General features: G+C 39.3%; 1 protein-coding gene across 2 annotated transcripts in view; it reads left to right on the top strand.

The window, feature by feature from the left end:
* Window positions 1-17,091, top strand: part of LOC122472282 (pregnancy zone protein-like) — a 46,905-nt gene that overhangs the window by 13,200 nt on the left and 16,614 nt on the right. For both annotated transcript variants that reach the window (XM_043561684.1, XM_043561683.1), the window contains exons 11-16: window positions 2,198-2,359; window positions 3,417-3,644; window positions 5,390-5,453; window positions 9,808-9,950; window positions 13,380-13,529; window positions 16,544-16,708. In XM_043561684.1, the coding sequence (XP_043417619.1) occupies window positions 2,198-2,359; window positions 3,417-3,644; window positions 5,390-5,453; window positions 9,808-9,950; window positions 13,380-13,529; window positions 16,544-16,708 (912 nt within the window). The remainder of the gene's footprint in view (window positions 1-2,197; window positions 2,360-3,416; window positions 3,645-5,389; window positions 5,454-9,807; window positions 9,951-13,379; window positions 13,530-16,543; window positions 16,709-17,091) is intronic.

Below are 17,091 nucleotides of genomic sequence, written 5' to 3'. Positions count from 1 at the left end.
CAGAAACATAAAGCACACTTTTATTAACTTCTAACACACCTCTAGAATACATTTTTCCCTGTGTAGTTTGACTGCATACTCTCTACCTGTTTATAAACAATGATTTTGTTTTATAATTTTTTAAAGATACTCTTTCATCTAGATGATTGAGATTGAATTTTTCATATCGATAGTTTTAAACACATTTTTTTCAGCTTCAAAGATTAGTATCGGTCATCATATTGGTAAATTTTCAGACTGATATCCTGCTGAGTAAGTAAGCTATCAGTTTTCTTTCGTATAAGAGATAGAAGTTTTCTGGACATTTAAAATTTTCTTCTTTAGTAACTAATCTTTAACCTGACAGTTGATAGGCAATTTCCTTATTTTAGTGATGTTGTGAATTGTATATTTTCTTCATTTATTGCAGTATTTTGCATCAAATTGGCAAAAAATTAATAAATGTATAGATATGGCTGTGTAAGACCGTTTCAAACCAAGAGGAGGACATGAGCGAACTGAGGACTTAAAAGATGAATATGACTTGGCCAGAAATTTAAGAAAGAGGGGAGAATGGCCAAGGCTCTAGGTTTCAAATAGCTTTTAAAGACCAAGGAAGCGGGGCGTCTGGGTGGCTGAGTCAGGTGAACGTCCAACCCTTGATTTCGGCTCAGGTCATGATCCCACAGTTCATGAGATCGAGTCAGCGTCAGGCTCAGAGCTGACAGTGAGGAGCCTGCTTGGCATTCTTTCTCTGCACCTCTCTTGCTCGTGTTCTCTGTCTCAAAATAAATAAACAAACAAAATTTTTTTTATTTAATTTAAGCAAATTATTTTAACTGAAAAGCGAAGAGCTAAGAGGTACCCAGGGTGACTGGCTGAGATAGAAGACATAACTGGATTGACTGTATAGTTGTAGGTAAACCAGAGCAGCCCTTGAGGGCCTTTTAGAATAAGCTCAGAATTTTGTACTGAGGAGTTACTAAAGGTTTTAAGGAGAATAGCATGATCAGTTTAGCTCAGGCGGTATAGAGAATGGTTTGAAGCCAGCAGGAAGCAGGAAGGAGGTGAACTGTGTAAGATTAAATAAAATGGGGGCGCCTGGGTGGCGCAGTCGGTTAAGCGTGCGACTTCAGCCAGGTCACGATCTCGCGGTCCGTGAGTTCGAGCCCCGCGTCGGGCTCTGGGCTGATGGCTCAGAGCCTGGAGCCTGTTTCCGATTCTGTGTCTCCCTCTCTCTCTGCCCCTCCCCCGTTCATGCTCTGTCTCTCTCTGTCCCAAAAATAAATAAACGTTGAAAAAAAAAATTTTTTTTTAAAAAAAGATTAAATAAAATGGTATTGGAAACCAGATGGAGAAAAATATCGTGTCCTGTCATCTGAGAAAAGAGGTAGAGTTAAAATAAAAACCAAGCTTTCAGAATTGCAATTTGGGAAACGTGGATTTGGGCAACAATTCAAATAGTGCCCCCTCGCCCGCAAGAACAAAAACCAACGGTTTTTCAAGACAAAGGGGAATTCTTGTACATGTCTTTTATGAGGAATTTCGATTGGCGTTGGTGGCAGAAGACTAATCTTGACTGAATGTAAGTGGTTACTAAGGATATCATCGAGCAAAATCTCCTGTAGCAGGTTGCAGGTGTTCGGGCTGAGTTTGGTCCAGTTCCGAAGTTCATGGTTCTTCTGGTGAGGACGTGCCTAAGGCTGATCTCCTTAATGGCCTCCCAGCTCCATTGTAAACCTTTTGATAAGAGACCTCATTTTATTTCACTTTCACAGGTTGTAACTGGAATGGCAGCAATGAATCTAGAGAGAAATGAATAGGAATAAAATGCGTTCAACAGGGAAAGAGATAGCATTTGGCCAATGGTTAGATACAGTCAGTCAAAGAGAGAAAAATGATTTAAAAAGAGAAGAAAAAAAGCCTATGGGATGAATAGAAGCACCATATACTGAGACAGAGAACAGCGGGGAGGAAGAAAATTGGGAAAGGTAATATCACGAGTCCCTTCTGGGATATTCACAGTTGTTTCAGGCTCAGGGAATATCTATATAGAAAAGCCAAATAGTCTAGAGCCCAGAAAACAAGTCTAATTTTCAGATTCTAAGATCTTCGGTAAATGACAGCAGCCACGAGGTCAAGAGGTGAATGCGACAAAGAACGGAAGATGCCATTGCCACGTAACCCTTGACACCAGCTATCTCTTCCTCACTTCTAGGTTCTTCTAGTCAATGAGAAGGATCAGCCAATCCCCAATAAAACTGTAGTCGTCACTGTGGATGGAAATGCGTATCATTCCAACTTTATCACGGATGACCATGGTTTGGTAGACATTTCCATTAATACCACCAGGTTCACATCTTCTTCATTCACAGTTTCGGTAGGTGGGAAGGGGCATCTGGGGCTGCAAAAAGATTGCTGAGGCCGCATAATTTAAGGGTATATGGGAAGCAGGTAAATTCTACGGAAAAAGAAATGGCAACACAGAGGAAAATAGAAATGAAGCAATGTGGAGACCTAACTCAGAAGAAAACATGATCTGCCAGAAACCTTTTACTTTAGATTGACTCCATTTACAACCTGCCGTAGACATTTATTGGCTCCTCTTGACCTTCCCTCGTAAAATTCAATGTTTTCGCAATTCTGTTACAGATTAGATTTTCTTGATTTCTTCGATGTGCCGCTATTGTTTGTTTTCTGTAGAAGGTTCAAATAACTTTATGCAGTTTATAGGCACAAGGGTATGAAGAAAAAGTAATTGGTCTTGACTGTGAGTGAATATCATCTACTAAATCAGTATGGCACAAGCATGAATAAAGTTAAGGGAAAGTCACTCACAGATTATGCTTTATGTGGGAAAACAAACTGTAATGGAGCCAAATAAACATGGTTCACATAAAATCTTTAGTAAATGAGGGAAACCTGGGTGGCTCAGTCAGTTAAGCGTCCGACTTCGGCTCAGGTCATGATCTCACAGTCCGTGAGTTGGAGAGCCCGCGTCGGGCTCTGTGCTGATGGCTCAGAGCCCGGAGCCTGCTTCTGCTTCTGTGTCTCCCTCTCTCTCTGACCCTCCCCCGTTCATGCTCTCTCGCTGTCTCAAAAATAAGTAAACATTAAAAAAAAGAATCTTGGGGCGCCTGGGTGGCGCAGTCGGTTAAGCGTCCGACTTCAGCCAGGTCACGATCTCGCGGTCCGTGAGTTCGAGCCCCGCGTCAGGCTCTGGGCTGATGGCTCGGAGCCTGGAGCCTGTTTCCGATTCTGTGTCTCCCTCTCTCTCTGCCCCTCCCCCGTTCATGCTCTGTCTCTCTCTGTCCCAAAAATAAATAAACATTAAGAAAAAAAATTAAAAAAAAAAATAAATAAAAGAATCTTTAGTAAATGACCGAGTGACCAACATGTACATAATGTATTTTCAAGACCTTTATTCTTTCCACTAGGTCACTTACAAAAAGAACAGCCGCTGTTTTGATAACTGGTGGCTTGAAGAATATCATATGCCGGCACAGCACACTGTAAAGCGTATTTCCTCCCCGAGCAAGAGTTATCTACACCTTGAACCTGTTACTGGTACCGTGGCCTGTGGACAAATCCAGGAGATCCGGGCACACTACATCCTGAATGAACAGATTCTAAAGGATGAAAAAGATTTGACCTTCTATTATTTGGTAAGAATAGAAGTAGCTCTTCCTAATTGCAAGACCTCAAAAAGATTGAGTTCTTATCGAAGTGATACGCTTTGTAAGACATCAGTGAAAACCTTTTCTTGTCCTTGTTTTTATGCTTGAAGAGAAGTAGTTTCCTAATACATTATCAATGCTTTCATTTCTCATTTATGCTCTGGTCTCCACTGGAATTCCTAAGCTTTTTTCTGAGTTCCAATGGAAAATTATTGAAGGAGAGAGGAAAAAGCCAGGGAGAATGCCTTGTTAGACAAAAATAATGTTTTTCTTAGAACTCAATAGATAAATAAGCAAAGGGTAAGAAATCAAGAACTTATTCAACAGGAAATAAAATTATAAACAAGCTTCTGGAAAATATTCAGTTTTGACATTAATTGAAGAAGTGAAATATAAAACAACAAAGCAGTAGCAATACACCTGTAAAGCTTCTAAATAATTACAAAGCTCATGACCAGTGTTAAATGAAGGGAAAAAGGGCATTGACAGACATGTCATAAATTGATATGATACTTTTGAGTCCAATAAACCTATTTGTGCCCTGAGATTAAAAATATAATCCCAAACTGGCAGTTACTCAGATAAGTCATTTTAAGAAAAAAAAAATTACATGTAAGAGACTCTGTATAGGAAGATTAACTGTAGACAATATTTGTTTTTAATTTTTTTTAATGTTTTTGTTTATTTTTGAGAGAGACAGAGAGAGAATGTGAGCGGGTTAGGGGCAGAGAGAGAGGGAGACACAGAATCCGAAGCAGGCTCCAGGCTCTGAGCTGTCAGCACAGAGCCCGACGCGGGGCTCGAACTCTCGAGCTGTGAGATCATGACCTGAGCCAAAGTCAGACGCTCAACCGACTGAGCCACCTAGGCGCCCTGTAGACAATATTTTTAAAAATTCTATTGAAGTTTTTTAAAAAGTTGACAGTAAGTCAGAATCTTAGTTTTATTGCTTGTTAGTTATGTGACGTTGGGCAATTTACCTGATCTCATTTGTAAAGACAAACGTCAATCATCTTACCTGAATACTAGGGATGAGATTTATACCCACTTCATGGGAATACTGTGCACATTAAATAAAATCCTATAACTAAATAATTTAGCTCAATGCCTGGCACAAAGAGAGTGTCAATACCTTTGGTTTTTTAACAATAGAGAATACTTACATCTATTTTATATCTATCTGCCTTTAGTACCTATTGCCTTGTGTATGTTTAAAATATTTGTTGAAAGAATATGCAAATTTGAAATATCAATATTCAAGATAAGTAGCAAATACTAAATAAAATACTAAAACATTGCAAAACATATATTTGTTATTTGAAGTATGTAACTCTAGGGGCGCCTGGGTGGCTCAGCCGGTTAAGCGGCCAACTTCGGCTCAGGTCATGATCTCACGGTCCATGGGTTCGAGCCCCCCATCGGGCTCTGTGCTGACAGCTCGGAGCCTGGAGCCTGTTTCGGATTCTGTGTCTCCCTCTCTCTCTGCCCCTCCCCTGTTCATGCTCTGTCTCTCTCTGTCTCAAAAATCAATAAGCGTTAAAAAAAAAAAAAAATTAAATAAATAAATAAATAAAGTATGTAACTCTACATATAGGAAAATACTGAAAGACAACTTTAGTGCTCAAAACTTCTGGGTTGCAGTAGTGAGATAATTTATTTATATATTTTGCATAGGTTCTTGTAAGTTTAATATGTGCCTTTTAAAACGATAATGGATATCTTTCCGTCTTCAGATCAAAGCAAGAGGAATCATCTCCCGATCAGGAATCCACGTGTTGTCCCTTGAGCACGGAGAATGTAAGTACTTCCAGGATTTCCCTTTTTTTTTTTTTTTTCTCTCGTATACTCAAATTCTGTACATTCTAGCAAGACGGAGCTACTTTTACATTTTACATTTGCATTTTACAGAGGTCATGGTCACCAACCTTCTTCCATCAACCAAAGACGAGGATAAGCTAATACAAAACAAATAAACATTTTAAAGGTTGCGGGGGGGCGGGAGGCACCTGGGTGGCTCAGTTGGTGAGGTGTCCGATTTTTTATTTCAGCTCAGGTTGTGATCTCACAGTTGTGAGATCTAGCCCTGTGAGATGGAGCCTGCTTGTAATTGTCTCTCTCCCTCTCTCTCTCTCTCTCCTCCTCTCCCCTACTAGCCCTCTCTCTCTCTCTCTCTCTCTCAAATACATAAACATGCAAAACGGTGGCATACTAGGTTCATTTTAGTCCATTTAGTAATTTCTCTGATTTTTGTAACATTTCTATATTTTAAATCTTATTCCTAAAGTAAAATATATTCATTTGATAATTAAATGTTTTCAAATGCATATATTTTTATTAAAATGTTAATTTTTATTAACTTATTTATTTAAAAGCGCAGAAAATCACCAAGGAAAAATTTTACTGTGTACGTCTTTGTATTCATTTCCTATTGCTGCCGTAATACATTACCACCCACTTTCTGGCTTCTAACTGCAAATTTATCATTTTACACTTCTGTAGGTCAGAAGTCTCACTGGGTTAATATCAGGGTGACAGCAGGACTGGCTGCCTTCTAGTGTTCTAAGGAGTTACCCGTTTCCTTGCCTTAGGTCCTCCTGCATTCCTCAGTTTGTGGCCCCTCTGTCTTCAACCCCAGGAGCACTTCATCTTCAAATCTCTCTCTTACATTTCTGCCCCCTTTTTAAAGATCACTATGATTCAGGGGTGCCTGGGTGGCTCAGTCGACTGAGCGTCCGACTTCGGCTCAGGTCATGATCTCACAGTTGTCTCCCTCTCTCTCTCTCTGCCCCTCCCCGACTCATGCTCTGTCTCTCTCTGTCTCAGAAATAAATAAACGTTAAAAAAAAATTTTGGGGGGGCGCCTGGGTGGCTCAGTCGGTTAAGCGTCCGACTTCAGCCAGGTCACGATCTCGCGGTCCGGGAGTTCGAGCCCCGCGTCAGGCTCTGGGCTGATGGCTCAGAGCCTGGAGCCTGGTTCCGATTCTGTGTCTCCCTCTCTCTCTGCCCCTCCCCCGCTCATGCTCTGTCTCTCTCTGTCTCAAAAATAAATAAATGTTAAAAAAAAATTTTTTTAAAAAAAAATTTTTTTTTTGAAATAAAGATCACTATTGGGCTCACTTGGATAACCTAGAATGATCTCCCCCTCTCAAAGTCCCTGACGTAATCACATTTGCAAAGTCCCTTTTGCTGTGTAACATAACATGTACACAACTTTTTCAGATTATATCTTTGGGGAGGACGTTAAGCTGCCTACCACAAACTGCCCTCTGGCCCCAAAGATTCACATCCGTCCCATACGCAAAATGCACTCACCCTATCCCAACAGCCCTAAGAGACTCCATCCTTTACAGCATTAACTCAAGTCCAAAATCTCATGTAAGTCTCATCATCTCAAAAGTCCCAAATTATCATCTTATTGCCTAAGTTAGATATTGGTGGGGCCTTAAGTGTAACCCTTTCTAGGACAAAAAGAGTTATCAGTCCCAAGAAATTTTGAAAGCCGGTTGGACAAACAACGTTAGGTTTCAGAATACTGCTTAAGCTGCAGCATACAAGTATTTGCATGGGATATTTTCATTTGTGCTCAGTTCGAAACATTGTCAGATTTCCCTTTTAATTTCTTCTTTGGACTCTGGGTGAGTCATAAAATAAGTATGTTTTTTAGTGTCTAAATATTGAGGTATTTTTCAGAAACTTTTCTTAGTGATTTCTAACTTCATGCCATTGTGGTCATTTCTTTTAAATTTACTGAGACATGTTTTATGGCCCCACATATGGTCTATCTTGATAAATGTTAGTATTTCTATTCTTCTGCTCTTCAGCGTTTTCTAAATGTCATTTAAGTCAAGTTGGTTCATAACATTTCTATATCTTATATGGCACTTTCCTTCTGAATTTTCTTGAATCACCAACATCTCTCGATTTCTGTTATCCCAGGAAGGATAATTAACTTTAAAAAAGGGGGGGGGGGAGGGTCGTTACAAAAAGATAAATACATTTGGTCTGTTTATTTGTTATATGTCCCTAGGCTAAATCTCATAAATAGCTTCCTTTTTTTCTGTTCATTTGATAATTATACGCTATAATTTTACAAAAACAAAATAAAAATAAAATAAAAACTTTTATTAGCAGCATGTTTAGGAATCAAAAAGCTCATTCACCCAAGGTGAATCAGGATATGCAGGAAAAAATGAAGGAGTACCCATTACAAAAATTAAAATATGTTTGTCTTTTACCTTTGAAACCCCATTTCCGGGGCGCCTGGGTGGCTCAGTCGGTTAAGCGTCCGACTTCAGCCCGGGTCACGATCTCGCGGTCCGTGAGTTCGAGCCCCGCGTCGGGCTCTGGGCTGATGGCTCAGAGCCTGGAGCCTGCTTCCGATTCTGTGTCTCCCTCTCTCTCTGCCTCTCCCCCGTTCGTGCTCTGTCTCTCTCTGTCCCAAAAATAAATAAACGTTAAAAAAAAAACTTTAAAAAAAAAAAAGAAAAGAAACCCCATTTCCGTGTCCTTGGCACAGAGTGGGTACACAAGAAATATTTTTAAAGTAATTCATAAATAAAGGATAAGATATCTCTTTGTCTACAACCTGTGGTAGCTAAACTTTATTTGAAGTTTACATATTTGAACTATATTTGAAGAGAACTAACTTTGAAAATAATATAGCTTCCTGTCCTGATATATCTCTATAATAAGAGTTTTGGATAAAAAGTCCATGCCCTCAAGATGTTGTTATGCTATTTTTTATGTTTATTTATTTTTGAGAGAGAGAAAGAGAATGCGAGCAAGGGAGGGGCACAGAGAGAGGGAGACACAGAATCCGAAGGAGGCTCCAGGCTCCGAGCTGTCAGCACAGAGCCCGACGCGGGGCTCGAACCCACGAACTGCGAGATCATGACCTGAGCCAAAGTTGGATGCTTAACCACATGAGCCACCCAGGCGTCCCTGTTGTGACACTTTTTATGTGCTCTTTATATGGTTTTAGTATTCTGGTTTCAAATTACTTTATTGAAGTATAATTAACACACAGTGCTGTAGTAATGTCAGGTGTCCAATATACTGGCTTGACAATTCTTTACATTATTCAGTGCTCACCATGATAAGTATAGTCACCATGTGTCATCATACAATGTTACTACAATATCATTGACTATACTCCCTAGGAGATCTGGCCATTAGCGGCAACATGGATGGACATAGAGCATGTTATGCTAGATGACAGAAGCCAGAAGTTTCGAATTTATTTTGACCCTGCTGTTTCCGTGCTTCTTCACCCCAAGCTGCCCGCCAACTTTCTGAAGATACAGGAAAGCTATACTTTTGAAAGAATTTCCTGCTACCCAGAACTTAGCTCGTTTACGAGAAAATTAAGTGTGGACATCACATAAGCACTATGCAATGCACGCAGAAAGAAGCAACTAAGATAAATATAGGCAATTCCCGGGAAAACTCAGATTCACACCTGGTTTTGTCGGTAATTATTCGTACCCATATCTCTGCGGTATTGAAAATGCCCTGAAGGTCCAGACGAGGTTGCGTTCTTTGCCTTTTCCTCGTGCATATGACAGGAATTGTGTTGATGTGGATCATAGGTAGAGGTAATTAATGATATCTAGAAGTTCTTCCCTCTTGATTTCTTTCTTAAGAAATCTTTTTTTTTTTTTCCTTCCAAGATTTTATTCAAATTCAAGTTAGTTAACATATAGCGGAGCCACTGGCTTCAGAAGAATTTAAGTGATTCCTTACTTCCGTATAACACCCAGTGCTCATCCCAACGAGTGCCCTCCTCGATGCCCATCCCCCATCTAGCCCATCCCCCACCCACTCCCCTCCTACAACCCTCAGTTCGTTCTCTACAGTAGAGTCTTAAATCTTTTTTTCAATTGAAAAACAGAAAGGCGCATTAAATGCGTTTTTCGACTTGAGCAGAGGAAATGCACAATGGATCCTACACTTTTCCGGAAAAACGTCAGTGGCTCAGCATGTCCGCACTCAACACAACTGCATACACGATGGTGTGAATGCAAGTCTTCTCTTCCTTTAGTGTGCTCCAAATGTTAGAAGGAGTTAAGTCATTAGAGGGTCTCTTCGGTATAAAGTTGAGAACTCCTCCCTCTTCCTAATCAAGTATCTTGAACGTTTTCTTCCTCTCCAGTGAAAGGGGTATTTTCCTTCTCCTTTCGAGTGGAGTCGGACATCGCTTCTGATGCCCAGTTGCTGCTGTATGCTTTTTTGCCTGATGGAGAAATCATTGCCGACACGGAGAAAATCAACATCGAAAACTGTTTTGCCAATAAGGTGAGTCACCTGTATCAGCAGTCCTTTTATTCATCTTCCCTTTTGAAGGACGGAAAAGAAAGATGCCGCGGCCGTTTCTAAAACTGCCACATAGTGTCCCTGGAACTTTCCTCCGAAGGACATCCAGAGGCCGAGAGTGATGCCATACCCTGAGAGGGCTGGTGAAGAAGTTCAAAGCAGGTGGCCCTAGACACACAATGTTTGACAAGTTTCTTGTTTTATCTCAAAATTCATGTGCAATTCAAAATCTATTCTGTTATGCAACCTGAATAGTTTTAATCTTGACGTTTCGTTCCCCAAATTTTCAGTTAAAAATGATGTCTCCCCAGGATGTGTCCATTTTATCCCATCATACCCCCGATGCACCTCAGTGTGCTATTGCAGAAACCAGTAACTCATTGTGAGTTTAAATTCAGTTTGATAATACAGAACAGGGGTATATGTATGTGCCCCATGTTGAGAAACACAGCCTGGGCACTCTAATAATGACTATAGCATAAAAATATAACATAGTTGCAGATGGAGTCTTCTCATGTTTCCAAAGAATATATAGTTGTAACAAGAAGCCTTTATCCCAACAGAATTTGGTGCTTAACGTGAACAATCAGAGAGCATCCACCAACTTCACTTATCTTTTTAAAAATATACCTAGGACTCTTTAACATGAATTTTATGAAGATTCAAACTATGCAAGGTACCTGGGTGGCTCAGTTGGTTAAGCGTCCGACTTTGGCTCAGGTCATGATGTTGCAGTCCCGTGGGTTCGAGCCCAGACTCAGGCTCTGTGCTGACAGCTCAGAGCCTGGAGCCTGCTTCAGATTCTGTGTGTCCCTCTCTCTCTGCCCCTCTCTGCTCACGCTCTGTCTCTCTCTCTCTCTCAAAAATAAATAAACATTAAAAAAAATGTTTTTACGAACAAACAAAAAACTACACATTTAGGGGCGCCTGGGTGCCTCATTTAACTGCCTGACTTTTGACTTTGGCTCAGGTCATGATCTCACGGTTCATGAGTTCAAGCCCCACATTGGGCTCTGCAATGAGAGCGCAGAGCCTGCTTGGAATTCTCTCTCTCTCCTTCTCTTTCCACCCCTCCTGCATGTGCCCGTGCTCTGTCTCTCAAAATAAATAAGGAAACTTAAAAAAAAAAAAAAAAAAAAAAAAACTACGCTTTGATGGCAAGTGAACGTTTCTGCAATGCGAACTACATTAGATTATCTTTTTTAAAAAACATACAATGATCTAAGAAAAATACACAATGGATTCTGATATAAAATCTTAATTCTATCGTACTAAAGAATGCTAGTAAACAGGACAGGTGTCCAAGGGCATAGTTTCTTCTGCTCTGTTTGGATGTTCTTTGTGTTCCATGTGAACCTAGAAGAGATTCCTGTCTCAAACTTCAATGCCCTTACTGCTAATCGTGGGTAGTTAGTTGTTGGTTACACCTTGGAATGGCCATGTTATGCTATAGCTTTCGGCACACTTTGCTTATTCCAGCAGGGACTTCTTGCTGGTAGAAAACAGGTGACCATTCCTGAGTAACACCAGAAAATTGCCACAGAGGAGTGCAAGCCCCTGGATATCATTCTCAGTCTCTTCGTATCAAATATCTCGTAACGTATTCATCACGAGTAGAGAGACGCTGTGAAAACCAGAAAAGTATTTAGAAGAAAGGGGGCTATTTTCATTTGCCACCAGAAGTTAGAAAAAAAGAGGTATGAAAAAGCTAAAAACTGAGGACCTTAGAAGGTAGACAGCCTGGCAGGCTGATGAACAAACAGAGGCAAGAACAGGCTGAGAATGGGAGGGAAGAGCCAAGTCGGTCTGAGACGTGTGTTCCCTCAAACCAATAATATACTTCAAGTATTCTCTTCAATCTTCATTAGGATAGAGAAAAACTGTTTTCTATCCAAAATTCGTATCTCTCTTTCTTACTTTAACAATAACAGATCTAGTATATAGGTTAAATACCACGTAACACTTTGCCTGTCATTCTTAACTGGATCGAATTATTTACGAAGGATAACATTGATTAACTCTCTCTCTTTCACAAATAAATAAACATCAAAACAAATTTTTTAAGGGGCGTGTTGGTGATTCAGTCGGGTAAGCATCTGACTTCAGCTCAGGTCACGATCTCATGGTTCGTGAGTTCGAGCCCGGCGTCAGGCTCTGTGCTGACAGCTCGGAGCTTGGAGCCCCCTTCGGATTCTGTGTCTCCCTCTCTCTCTGCCCCTCCCCTGCTGATGCTCTGTCTCTCTGTCTCAAAAAATAAATTAAAAAAAATTTTTTTAATTTAAAAAATAAACATTACAAACATTTTTAAAGGATAACACTGATTAATATGGATAAGTGCAGACTCTCCAACTATGCCTTAAAATCCTTTGTTCGCATATCAGTAAAGCATTTTACATTTTCTAATGTAGTCACTTCTTGATTAATAGTCGTTTCGGTGGATTATAATGCCAAATAATTCATGTGTTCATTTGAAATAGGCACTCACAAACATGTTTTCATACGCTTAAATTTTCTGAAAACAAAAACAAACACGTTTTGTTTGAATTCTCCATACGCCATGTTTTCATAATATAGTGAACTACCGAGATGAATACTCCCTCATTTTGAGAATAAATCTATTAATTGTTTTTCGTGTAGCTCTCATGATACATGAATCCAATTGTTACGTTAATTCACAGACCGCATAGCAGGATGATCACGGTTAAATTCAGCAACGCAAGTTAGATATTATTTTAACTAAGCATACGGACATTTCATTCCAATCCAAATCACCTTGCCGTTCAAGAACCCAGAAAGTTTCCTGGTGCTACTACAGACTCTAGATTATAAATTATTTTCTTTTCTATATTGAATATAAAATAAAACTCAGACTCTGCTCCAGAAATATTTACAGAAACATGAAGAACGGATAGGTTCACTTATCAGTGAGTTTCTCCTGGCCGAAGTGGCCCTGCACCCCTTTAGAATGTCAGACGACTAAGACTGCGACCTGGAGGAGGCTTCAGGCGGCTGGTCTCAGAGGTGGAGCGTGACTTTTCACGGCACCGTGCAAACTGTGTGCCTTCACCACGAAAACACTGCACGGAGATAGGTCAACTGCAGCAGAGTATGTATCTTTGTTAGCAGTGTGTGCTCTTTTCCCCGTTGGGGATTCTGTCTCAATGTGATCAAAACCAATGTACATTTCACCAGTTACCCGAGGACCAGGAAACCTCAGTGAACTGGAGCTACATTTCCAATTTATCCCAGAGATCGTTCACTGGTAGTCCCCACGGGTACGCACCTCTTAAGCCTGCTCCAAAAAGGATGAAGGGAAACCAAGCGTAGAAAGAATTAGTCCTCGTCTGGGGTAGAGGTGTTGAGGCTGTAATACTTAGAACATTTGCTGTCATAATCATATCTTTTTTACAGGTCAATTTGAGCTTCTCCTCAGCCCAGAGCCCACCGGCCTCAAACATCAACCTGGAGGTCACAGCCACTCCCCATTCTCTCTGTGCCCTCCGTGCGGTTGACCAGAGCGTTCTGCTCATGAAGCCTGAAGCTGAGCTCTCGCCTCATTTGGTGAGTCCCCTTTCAGCCTTGGATGTCAGAAAATGCACGTATGCTAAGACCAGTTATAACTGAGAGGGTGCGTCCTTCAGAGTGTCAGGCATACTCTGGCAAGTTATGTATGAATTGGACTTGAATTCAGTTCCACAAAAGACATTGCGCCAGGTGCTTAACATAATCTGCTCTCACTTCATTCTCTCTCCTGATATATTCTCAGTGAGGGAGCAATATGGTTCCCCACTGCATTCACCGCCTAGCACAGTACTTTATGAATAAAAGGTGCTCAACACATTGTTAGGGAATCAACACATGAGTAATAATTCCTTAAGGTGGTCATTATTACCTTAATTTTATGAATGAAGAAAACACAGCTATGACAGATAAAGCCACTATAGAATATATTAAAATATAATATATATTATATATAACGTTATAATATATACTGTATATAATATATATTATATATTATATAAATTATATACTATATATAATGTTATAATATATACTATATAATATATATTATATAAATTATATATTATATATATTTAAATATAATGTATATGTTATATTACATAATATAACATACATATATTATGTAAAATTACATAATATATATTATATATAACATATACATTATATTTAAATATAAAATATAATATATATCATATAAAATATATGTAATCCACAAAAATATTATATAGTATATATTATATAGAAATACATATTATATAATATATAACATAATTTATATAATATATATTTATATTATATTAATATTATATAATATATATTTAATATAGATTATATACAAATTATATTATTTATAATATAATTATAATAATTATAATAATAATATAAACTATGTTGTATATAATATATAATAATTATAATTGTATATTATATATTTATATTATATTTATATAATATAATATATATTTATGTATCCACAAATATATAAATATAATATATATTTATGTATAATATATTATATAAAATATATAATATATATTATATGTAAAATATATAATATATATAAAATATATTTTAAGGGTGGAGTTTGAATCAAATCTCATTCCATGCCACCTTTAATGCACCACATCAAGATAGTATGTGAAATGCCTGATTTTTAAGCTTCCCCTAAAATCTAGGTGCTTGCTCACCGGTTTGAAGTATGGACAAAAGAGAGTTTCCATTCAAACTTGTCTTTTACAGATGTCTCTTGTAATAGAGCACTTTCAAAAGGCCTTATAGTTTACTTTCTCTGTCTGTTTATTTATGTCACAAATCTTCACTGCCTCTTCCCTAGAGGCTGGATCCCGCTCTGGGAACAGGAGTTCTAATGGTAAACTTTCAGATGTCGGTTTTGACCATCTTAGACTAATGGTCTTATGAGGCATTAACGTAAACAAGTAAGCAACAAAAACATAAACATATAATAGTTCCCAATTTGGGTGAGGATAGTGAAAGAAATAAAAAAGATGCTGAGATAAAGAAAAAAAGAGTTGGACATTGTTTCAAGTGGAGATTAAGAGTGTCTTCTCGGGGCACCTGGGTGGCTCCGTCGGTTGGGTGTCCAACTGGCTCAGGTCATGATCTCACGGTCCGTGAGTTCGAACCCCGAGTCGGGCTCTGTGCTGACAGCTCGGAGCCTGGAGCCTGTTTCAGATTCTGTGTCTCCCTCTCTCTCTGCTCCTCCCCAGTTCATGCTCTGTCTCTCTCTGTCTCAAAAATAAATAAAAGTTAAAAAAATTTAAAAAAAAAGAGTGTCTTCTCATGGTCAGAGAATGAAGGAAAAAGGACAAGTATTACAAAGAATGAGGGCAGCGCGCCCAAAGGGCTTGAGGTCAGAACAAGACTGGAGTGTTCTAAAAGGAAAAGGTAATAACCTAATAAGTAATGGGGAGAGACGCGGATGGTAGGGACTGTAGGTAAAATGGAAAGTAAGGAAGATTGTGACGAGCTCTGTTAGCCTGGAGTGGAGTTTGGAGGTGACAGCAAATGCTATGGTAAATCTGAAGAGTTGTAAGCAGAAGAGTGCCAATTCCGATTTATCTGTTAAGGAGATGCTGTTTGCTGCTGAGCGAATGAGAGCAAGAATGAAAGAATGGGAACAATTAGTAGGTTATTGTAGTAGCATAGGCAAGAGGTGAATGCAGCCACATTAGAAGGTCTGTGTTTATTTAATGGGCCTGGGTACTATGTGACTGAGCAGGTGGCCTGACACCAGGCTCTGGGCAAAAACTGAACTGCAATTGATTTATTTCTAGGTTGCCTGGGCACCTAGTTTTTGGTCAAGCTAGAGTTGGAACTAAAATAGTAGACTAAAACAAACAAAGACAAAAAACTCAGTAAGAGTTCAAAAGAACTTAATCATAGAAAATGGGAAAAGGAATGAATTGGGAATGTACGGAAATTATTTCTGACTGTTGGGATTCTGAGTGGCTTTTGTGCTCCTGTCACACTTCTCTATGCTGTCCACATTTTTGGCTTCCTTTTAAAAGCGGGCACTTGGGGGGCACGTGGGTGGCTCAGTTGGTTAAGCATCCAACTCTTGATATCGGCTCAGGCTGTGAGCTCATGGTTGTGAGATCGAGCCCCATGTTGGGCTCCACACTAGGCATGGAGCCTACTTGGGATTCTCTGTCTCTCTCTCTCTCTCTGCCTGTCTGTCTGTCTGTCTCTCTCTCTCAAAATAAATCAATAAACTTAAAAAAAAAAAAGATAGGCATTTGGTCTAGGAGACAGGAGACGAGTTTTATTCTTACTCAACCAAAATGGGCTCTGAGACTTTGATCAATTAATTTCATTTCTCTATGTATTAATGTCTTTTGTACAACAACAGGATTAGGATCCCTAACATTTATTATCTCCCCATGATTTGTCTGTGGTTCTTTGTATCATTGGCATGGGAGTATTCAATAAACAGCACAATCTTTTAAATCCCAGATTGAACATTATCACACTAAAAATGAACTCAAAAGGCAAGACAAAACAAGAATTTTCCCTTTGTTCTCTCAATTTTGCAGGTCTATGAATTGCTGCCACCAAAGAGGGTCCCTAGCGTTGCACACGGAGGTCCCCTGAATGCATATGGTGAAAAATGTATCAATGCAGAAGACATAGTTCACAATGGAATTGTTTACACACCAAAGTGGGCCGTAAAAGAGGATGACGTTTACAGTGTTTTTGAGGTAATTCACCTTCCCAAAAGTATAAACAACATTGAGTTTTAAGTTTTTGTTGAAGTGGAGAACAAATGGGCTTCTAAGCTCTAGAATCTGATCCTGCACCCCGCAAAACAAAGCTAAGCTTAACAGAAAAACACTGAAACCTCAGAAGCACGGGGAACTTTGTACACATACGGATATTCAATCATCAATGTATCTTGCACTCTTTAGTGCAAGTGGTATGCTTTTAGGGCCCACAGCCTCAACCAGGTTGATCCCAAAGCTGTTTACGACTGCCATAGCCCCCTCAGCAATTGTCAGAGATTCTAGTGTGCGAGCATAGTGAAACATTTTCCACAGTGAAAGGTGAGTACCTTATTGGCGGCCATTATTGTCAGTCTGTTGCA

This window comes from Prionailurus bengalensis, chromosome B4 (assembly GCF_016509475.1).
Source record: "Prionailurus bengalensis isolate Pbe53 chromosome B4, Fcat_Pben_1.1_paternal_pri, whole genome shotgun sequence".
NCBI lineage: Eukaryota > Metazoa > Chordata > Mammalia > Carnivora > Felidae > Prionailurus > Prionailurus bengalensis.
The sequence above is the reverse complement of the archived record's forward strand: the minus strand, read 5'-3'. Positions and strand labels throughout refer to the sequence as shown.